Genomic DNA, 9,213 nt, shown 5'->3' with positions numbered 1-9,213 from the left:
GTCATCAACTTTATGCTGCCCATACTAACGGCAGAATAAAGTAGAGACAGGTGAGTTGATTTCAGCGGTCTATCATTTATAAGTTAAAAGTAAGTGGTTGCCGGGAACCAACATCACAATCATTGCAGACTGGGCCTGGAAAAGAGTCACGGCCACCTGAGAAGAGTCCTGGTTAGTCATGGATTCCTGCTCTCCTGCCCACCTGCTGGTGACTGACAGTCTAATACCTAGTTTTCTCCCTTTCTCTCTAGGACAGAACTGATAACCATCAGCAGATGGCGAGAGAGCAGGAGATTATGTATAACCAGGACTCTTCTCAGGTAGATTTGACTCTTTTCAAGGTCTGGGCTGCAATGATTATGATGCTGGTTCTCTGCAACCACTGGCTTTTAGCTCATGGGTGACACACCGCTGAAATCAGCATTTCGGTCACTATTTTATGCTGCCCTTAGGTCAGCATAAAGTTGATGACAGGTTACCTTTGAAGTGAATGAGTCCACATTTGACCTGCAAAAGATGCGGACTAAAACAATGGTCATGTGCATGAGCCCTAAGTCTAAGACTTTTGTTGTGTCCCAGTCTCCCTTAAGATGAATAAGCTGTGGACAGCTTGAGACAATCACAAGATTTCAGACCATGGTGGTATTCTTGTGTTTGTTGTCACTTTCTCCATTGGAAAACAATGAGGCTGCATGTTGGTTTCACCACAACCGTACTGCCCCAGAAGTACCTGTGGAGACCTAGCCTAATGGTATGAATGACTAAAGGCCACCATTACAAACTCATACCAGTTGTCATTGGACTTGAATAGTATATACATTTGTACTGTTCTGTAAAGCTCCAGCAACCTCCTCTTATCCGTGCCTGAGGAAGGCCTCATGTCCACAGTCTTATTATAGCTCTATTATGTACCCAGCTGTAATAGGGCTCCCATAAAGGTGTCTGGGCCCTTTATTGTATGCTTCCAATTTCATTTCATACTGAGGAACACAAGTTTTTTTTCATTCAGGTGGATGGGGGATATCTACATACATACATATGGCACCTGACAAGGCCTGTACTGCAATGGCACATCTATTAAGTGCATTTTGGAAAAAGGTGAATAAAATGTAAATGTTAAATAAGCAATATTCCATCCATGGCAATACAGGTAAATACATGGAACTTGTTAGATACGTTCACAAACAGATATCAGAGTTATAGGACTAGGGTTAGGTTTACATTCCACAATTTTTCATCAAACTTCCAATGTTGAATGCACTACGTGTAAAACAATTCAGGGACCAAAAGTCCTTGCTTCCCCTATGACATATGACCAGCACTAGCCCTGGCGTCTATTTATTTAGGTGCTATATAATGCATTTTATTAGGCACTGGAATTACTATGCGGTCCCTGTATGATGCTATTACTTAGATGCAGTCAATGGTAGTCTGTAGACCAGCAGGTCAGTCATTCCTATACTGACAACTGAATATGTTTCTGTTTTTGAGGACACAACAATTTGTCAGGTCAGAGTAATTTACAATTACAATACTTCACATTGATTTACATTTTTGGTTATTTGTGGTTGATGTGATTTTACAAGAGATTATAAACCCTCACTCAATGAAGCAACAGGTAAGGCATACGAGCCCAGGTTATATATTATATATTGTCTTCACTTTATTTATAGAGGTTGGTGTAAAGCCTTCAATGCCTTTTGACTTCTCCATCTTAAGCCAATGCAGGTTTCGAGTCATTCACAGTAGTAGTATGATAGATGACCACCGCCTGGAAGACAAGATATGCCTTTTAGACACTAAATAGGACTTGCACTTACAAGAGCTTTCCAGGAATTCAGTATTGATGACCTATCCTCTGGATCGGTCATCAATATCTGATTGGTGGGGGTCATACTGTGAGCACCCTCATAGATCAGCTGTTTGAAGAGGCCTCTTCCTAGGCCAGTGACATCACATTCATCAGTCATATTGCCTGTGTGCAGTTATACAAGTGAATGTACCCAGGCTGCAATACCAAGCACAGCTGCTATACAATGTACGGTTGTCTGCCTGGTATGCTGTGAGAACGCCGCGGCACTCACCAAAGCACCGTGGCCCCTTCCAATAGCTGATTGCCGGGGGTGCTGGGAGTCATGTTCCTTCCGGTCAGATATTGATGAGGTATCCTGGGGATAGGCCATCAATGTCAAGCTCGAAGAAAACCCTGTTAAAAGGCTTATTTTCCTTACTGTATTTGAGGTCTGGATTACCTTCTCTTATATTTTCTTTATGAGTCATGTCTGCTAACCCATTTATGTCCAGCAACATATTACATATCCATAACTTTGATCCTGTGGGAACTGCCCAATGTGCATGAGGGCAGCTGTTATACACAACCCTGCTGCCGGGATTGGAGACAACTCCAAACATGGCAGTTTAAAGGGTTTCTACCACTTCGGTTTCACATATTTAGCTGTCAGACACTAGCGATCCGCTAGTGTCTGCTCTGCCCAACCATCCTAATATAATTGCTTTTGGGGCAGCCGTTTTGCTAAAAAAAGAACTTTTATTAATATGCTAATGAGCCTCTAGGTGCTATGGGGGCGTCATTAGCACCTAGAGGCTCCGTCTACCTTCAGAAACTGCCGCCGCCCAGCGCGTCCCTCCAGCCCGCCCATCTCCTCCGGAATGCGATCCTCCTTGTGAGCGTATGTATTCTGCGCATGCGCAGTGAATGTTTGACCGCTTCCTTGCTGAGACATCTCCACTGCGCCTGCGCGATGACGCCATAGTGCTCCGAGGAACAGGCGCAGTGGAGATGTCTGAGCAGGGAAGCTGTCAGACATTCACTGCGCATGCGCCGAATACAGGCGCTCACAAGGAGGATCGCATTCAGGAGGAGATGGGCGGGCTGGAGGGACGCACTGGGCGGCGGCAGTTTCTGAAGGTAGACGGAGCCTCTAGGTGCTAATGACGCCCCCATAGCACCTAGAGGCTCATTAGCATATTAATAAAAGTTCTTTTTTTAGCAAAACGGCTGCCCCAAAAGCAATTATATTAGGATGGTTGGGCAGAGCAGACACTAGCGGATCGCTAGTGTCTGACAGCTAAATATGTGAAACCGAAGTGGTAGAAACCCTTTAAGCAGGCCTGCAGTGCAATGGTAAGACAGGGAGACATATCCTCCGACCACCTCACTGGTGTCCCTGTGATGCAATTGCAGGATACCAATGGGTAACCATAGCAGCGGGGGCCTATCAAAGGCAAGGCACAGCAAAATTCCTACCAGTTTAGTGTGACAAAAAAATTGTATTTAAAAAAAAGTTTTTTAACTGATTTTACTGTGCAAAAATTACATCCGGATGCTTCGAACGAATTTTCGCCAAAAATTTGCTTTGTTATGAATTACTTTGTCACGAAGCGCCTTTCTTTGTAGGTAGTGGGTGCAATTACAGGGAGTGACGAATGCCCCACTTCGCATCATTGTACTCCTCAGATGCCGTGTTCATAGTTGATCACGGTATATGACATTGATATTACAGTGTAAAATAAAAAATAAATTAAATCATACTTACTTCCTCCATTTAATTGCAATGAGACAGCCACCACCATCTTGATTGAAGATCTAGTGCGAAATCTCACGCTGCCCATGATGAGGTCATAATGTTGGCCGGTGTTGTGACCTCATATGTCACCGTGCATGGGATTTCGTGCAAGATCTTTATTCCAGAGGCGGCGGCCGGCTCGTTGCGATGAAATAGATGAGGTATGTTTTTTATTTTTTACCACCATTCAGGGAAAATTGATTCGCTACCACGAAGCACGAGAAAATTTGGCAATTTGCAATTAATCAAATTTCAACTGAACACTAGTAATGACTCAAAGATCAAAATCAAAGGGGTTTCCCATTTTATAAACTGATGATGTATTGCTAGGGTATGCCAATAAGTTATAATTGGTGAGGTTTTTCCTGCACAGAGGTGCTCCTGAGTGACAAGGTAGCTCTTTGAAGGTGAAAAATAGCGGAGGTATGGAGGAACACAGAAATGATTGATGGACGTTCAACCTCTGACACCCCCATCAGTCTTCTGATGGATGTCATATCTGTATTGTGTTCAGAGCCTTCATTGCAAATTCCATCAAAATTGCAGATGCCTAGGCATAACATGACAGACCTTATACGTCAAAGAAGTCCATCAGACACCAATAGTGTCCTTCATTTGACTTATCCAGCACTGCATTGTGGTTTCCGTTATCTCCAACTCTTTCTACAAGCTTACTAAGTACTGTAGTAAAGCACGTGAATGACACATTCCATGCAAATCTCACCATGTCATTGTATGATGTCCTACACGCAGTTTTGCATCCAAAGATAGAGGTAGACAAAGCAATACAGAACTCCAGAGCGGTAAAGAGTAAAAGGATGGCTCCAACGCCTAGTAGGATACTCTATAATGTTAAAAGATACCGATGTGACAAATCCAATCTAAATCGCATCATCAAACGAGCAGTGTATAATGTGATGGAAAAATGAATTTAGCCAGAAAAGGAGGCAAAATGGATAATAACAATACATTAGTAAGTGCCTTGTAATAACTTTCTCTACATAATAAATATTATTTGCCGAACTTACACAACCCCTTTAAGGCCCCTTTACACAGGAAAATGCAGCAGGGGATTGTCTGGAAGAAAGCGTTCCTTCCTAACAATCGCCTGCTTGTCAGTGGAGGAGACTGCTGCATTTACATACAACGATCTCCTCAACAGTATGGGAAGTAGTGATTGTTACTGCCATCGCTCGTCCCCATACAGACTCATTGTTTGCCGGTAACAGATGGTGATTACACAGCACGATCTGCTACCAGCAAACAAGATTTTTTTTACCGCATGAATGATGCGATTACCAAAAGAACAAGCATTTTGTTCGTTCATCGGGTTATCGCCAGATAATCGCTAATGAGTGTTCCTATGAACGCTTGTTAGCGATCATCTGGCTGAGAATCGGCCCTGTAAAGGGCACTTTAGAATTCCTTGGGTTTTTAAAAATAAAAAATAAAACTTTAATTTGCAAAAAGTGCATAAACATAACTGAAAATTAAAACGTTAAACAATTTGGAAATTACCTGTAGCGCAAACTCCCCTTCACATGTTTGACTTTGCTTGTAATATGCGCAGTAGTTATGACCGGAACTGGAACTGGAACTGGAATTGGAACTATAGCTATAGCTATAACGGTAACCAATACTTGAGACTTCAGAAAGAAATATAGCAAATATTACCACTGAAGGCACAATTGTTACGCAGCTGATTATGTTAAGAACTAAACTCGCATTCACCTGCAATATAGAGAAAAAAATCTAAGATTATAAATGAATAAAAAATATACATTTGAAAAAGTGCTGTTTACATAAAAAAGTGAAAGTGGTCAGAGGGTGCAAGATCTGGCATGGTTTAGAAGTGCTGGTAGTATAAATTCATCAGGGGAAGAAAAATAATTGCCAGGACCAAGCTCTGGATCCCAGACTGAAGACGTGGTACGCTATTTTGTTTTAGTCAGTAGAGCAGTCGCAGCGCCACCAACAAGTAACATTATTTTCATATCTCAATTTCCTAGATTGATGCATTTATTGCTACTGTTCCTTTTATATTTAATAGTTTAAAATGATTTACTTTAATCCAGGGGTTGTTTAACGATTACATTTCCAGTGTTTTTCTAACTCACAGTGCGAAACTCCTAATTTTTTTTCTTAACTGTCGAAATGTATTTAAACGAACAGTGAAGCAACTTTGCTAATGAGCTTGATTAAACATTTTCTACAATTTTACACATACCTATCCATCGCCAGAGTTACAGATATTCTGCAATCATCTTCCTTTCCATCCTTTGTCTAACTCTTGCCTTTATATGGGAAAGAGAATGACTGAGGATCAGACTACACTGGGTCTGTTTGTTGTCTGTTACCATGGAGGTCTGCACTTGTAGATACAGTAAGTTTTTGATGGAGGCTATTTGCAAAGCTGTTTTAATTCTCATTTTCAATGGATTGGAGATGGACATGATTTTTAAAGATGGACATGGCTTTTAAGTTTGCATTTCACATGACTCCTCTCAGCCTTTTTTTGTTTTTTTTTGTTGCTGTAACTTAAATAGGCATCTCACGCCACTCAGATTATGGGCATTTTATAACTAAACATTACATAAGGTCAAAAAGTTAAAAAATGATTTTTTTTTTTATCATCGCCTTTATTTGCATTAGGTACAGCAAATGTATTGTTCTTTGATATAAAAGTTTGTAGTCAGCTTTTTATTATCGAAATGCAAGTCAACTCTGATATAAAACAATCTGTTTAGATATAGTATTCTTTTTGAATCAGCTCTCACTTGATCCAATTCTGACTCGCATACTCTCATATATAATAAATAGAGATGAGCGAATTTGTCAAAAATTCAATTTGTCCGGGTCGCCAAATTTCCCCCCAAAATTCAGTTTGATCCAAATTTATTTGTGGCAAATCGCATTAAAAAAATGACTATTTCCTGGCTGCAGAGAGCCTTTATAGTGGTGTATAACACTGAGCCTTGCAGTAACACGCATAGGGAGTCTGCTGTGGTAGTAAAATAATACTGTGAGTCAGTATGTGTCACGGATGGTGTTGCAGAAAGCTGGAACTTTTAAATAAACATCCGACTGGCTTGATCCCAAACTAAGGAGCATATGGGTGAGCCCTATAAAACCCCTAGAGCTCTCCCTGACTGCTATGCCCATGCAAAGGTCTTTATGGTAGACGATTGCATGTCCACGTACCTCATACTATGTGACACCTGAAAACCCTATAATAGTGAGGGGACACGACCACCGGCTCCCTGCACTTAATACGGACGGAGTCAGGGTCACCTAGAATCAAGCCAGCAAGGAAACACAAATAATGGAAACAGACTTATCTGAGGAATCAGCAGAAGCAGCATCCAGCAGTGAACACAATCCAAGAAGAAGTATAAACCGCAAAGTGAGGCAGTATGGGAGGGAATATAAAGGGAGACAATTAGTGTAAATAGGTGACAGCTGGGAGAAGGAAAGGAGATGACAAAGTGAAACCAAAACAAAGAACTTCATGCAGGTAGAGAAGAACATCTAACAGACCTTCTCACAGAAGTGGCGGTGACAGTACCCCTCCCTCTACAGGTGGACTCCGGACACTCAGAGCCCACCTTCTCAGGATGAGACCTATGGAAAGCCCTGATAAGACGAGTGGCCTTAATGTCCGCCACTGGGACCCACATCCTCTCCTCAGGACCATAACCCTCCCAATGAACGAGGTACTGGAGAGAACCGCGGATAATGCGAGAATCCACAATCCTAGAGACCTGAAATTCAAGATTACCATCAACAACAATCGGAGGAGGAGGCAAAGAGGAGGGTACAGTGGGTTGGACATAAGGTTTTAATAGGGACCTGTGAAAAACATTATGGATCTTCCAAGTCTGAGGAAGATCAAGACGGAAGGCAACGGGATTGATGACGGACAAGATCTTGTAAGGCCCAATAAACTTAGGACCCAACTTCCAGGAGGGAACCTTCAGTTTGATATTCTTTGTAGACAACCACACCAGATCACCCACATTCAGGTCCGGACCAGGCACACGTCTCTTATCCGCCACACGCTTATATCTCTCACTCATCCTCTTCAGATTACCCTGAATCTTTTGCCAAATAAATGACAAAGACGAGGAAAATCTCTCCTCATCAGGTAAACCAGAAGACCCCTCTCCAGAGAATGTCCCAAACTGCTGGATGAAACCCATATGCACCAAAAAATGGTGACTTATTCAGAGGACTCCTGGCGACGGTTATTTAAAGCAAACTCAGCAAGGGACAAAAAAGAACACCAATCCTCCTGATTCTCCGCCACAAAACAGCGCAGATATGTCTCCAGATTCTGATTGACGCGTTCGGTCTGACCATTCGACTGCGGGTGAAAAGCAGAAGAGAACGACAACCGAACCCCCAAGCTGAGAACAGAAGGCCTTCCAGAATCTGGAAACAAATTGCGTGCCCCTATCAGAGACGATGTCTGAAGGAATGCCATGCAATTTAACAATGTGATCAACAAACGCTTGCGCCAGCGTCTTATCATTGGGTAACCCAGAAAAGGGAATGAAATGCGCCATTTTGCTAAAACGGTCCACTACTACCAGAATCACAGTCTTCCCCGAGGAACAAGGCAGGTCCGTAATGAAGTCCATAGACAGATGCGTCCAAGGACGGGAAGAAATGGGTAACGGGAGGAAAGAACCCGATGGCCGTTAATGAGGGACCTTGGCACGAGCGCAGGTCTCGCAGGCTGCCACAAAACCCTCAACTGTCTTACGAAGAGCCGGCCCTCAGAATCTCCGAGCAATGAGATCCACTGTGGCTCTGCTCCCCGGGTGCCCAGCGAGGACAGTATCGTGGTGCTCCTTAAAAACCTTGTGTCGTAAAGCGAGAGGCACAAACAACCTCCCAGGGGGATAAAGATCAGGAGCCTCTGCCTGGGCTGTCTGAACCTCTGCCTCCAAATCAGGATAAAGAACAGAGACGACCACCCCTTCAGCCAAAATGGGACCCAGGTCTTCAAAGTTCCCCCCTCCCAGAAAACAACGTGACAGGGCATCCGCCTTCACATTTTTAACCCCAGGGCGGAACGTAACAACAAAATTAAACCTAGAAAAGAACAAAGACCATCTGGCCTGTCTCGGGTTCAGACGCTTGGCCGATTCCAAGTAGGACAGATTCTTATGGTCTGTAAACACGGTAATAGGGTGTCTGGCTCCCTCTAACCAATGGTGCCATTCCTCAAAAGCTAATTTGATGGCCAACAACTCCCTATCTCCCACATCTTAATTTCTCTCTGCAGAGGAAAGTTTCCTTGAGAAAAAGGCACACGGTCGCCATTTGGCAGGAGAGGGACCCTGAGATAAGACCGCACCCACACCCACCTCAGAAGTGTCCACCTCAACAATAAAAGGTAGAGAGACATCAGGTTGTACTAAAATGGGAGCGGAAGCAAAACTCTCTTTGATACTAGAAAAGACTTTAAGCGCATCTACCGACCACGAAGAAAAATCTACCCCCTTTTTAGTCATATCAGTGAGTGGCTTAACAACAGAGGAATAATTCAAAATGAACTTTCTGTAATAATTAGCAAAACCCAAAAACCGCATCAGCGCCTTCTGATTCTCAGGAAGCTCCC

The 9,213-nt window shown here is 43.0% G+C and overlaps 1 protein-coding gene across 1 annotated transcript in view; it reads right to left on the bottom strand.

The window, feature by feature from the left end:
- Positions 1 to 450: 450 nt before the first annotated feature.
- Positions 451 to 9,213, bottom strand: part of LOC122926884 (membrane-spanning 4-domains subfamily A member 4A-like) — a 30,159-nt gene continuing 21,396 nt past the window's right edge. Inside the window, exons 5-7 of the mRNA XM_044278400.1 lie at positions 5,106 to 5,318; positions 4,312 to 4,431; positions 451 to 1,771 (exon numbers count right to left, since the gene is read on the bottom strand). Of these exons, the coding sequence (XP_044134335.1) occupies positions 1,715 to 1,771; positions 4,312 to 4,431; positions 5,106 to 5,318 (390 nt within the window). The 3' untranslated portion in view covers positions 451 to 1,714. The remainder of the gene's footprint in view (positions 1,772 to 4,311; positions 4,432 to 5,105; positions 5,319 to 9,213) is intronic.

Source organism: Bufo gargarizans, chromosome 2, assembly GCF_014858855.1.
Source record: "Bufo gargarizans isolate SCDJY-AF-19 chromosome 2, ASM1485885v1, whole genome shotgun sequence".
Classification (NCBI taxonomy): domain Eukaryota; kingdom Metazoa; phylum Chordata; class Amphibia; order Anura; family Bufonidae; genus Bufo; species Bufo gargarizans.
Note: the sequence above shows the minus strand (reverse complement) of the source record. Positions and strands in the feature narration are given on the sequence as shown.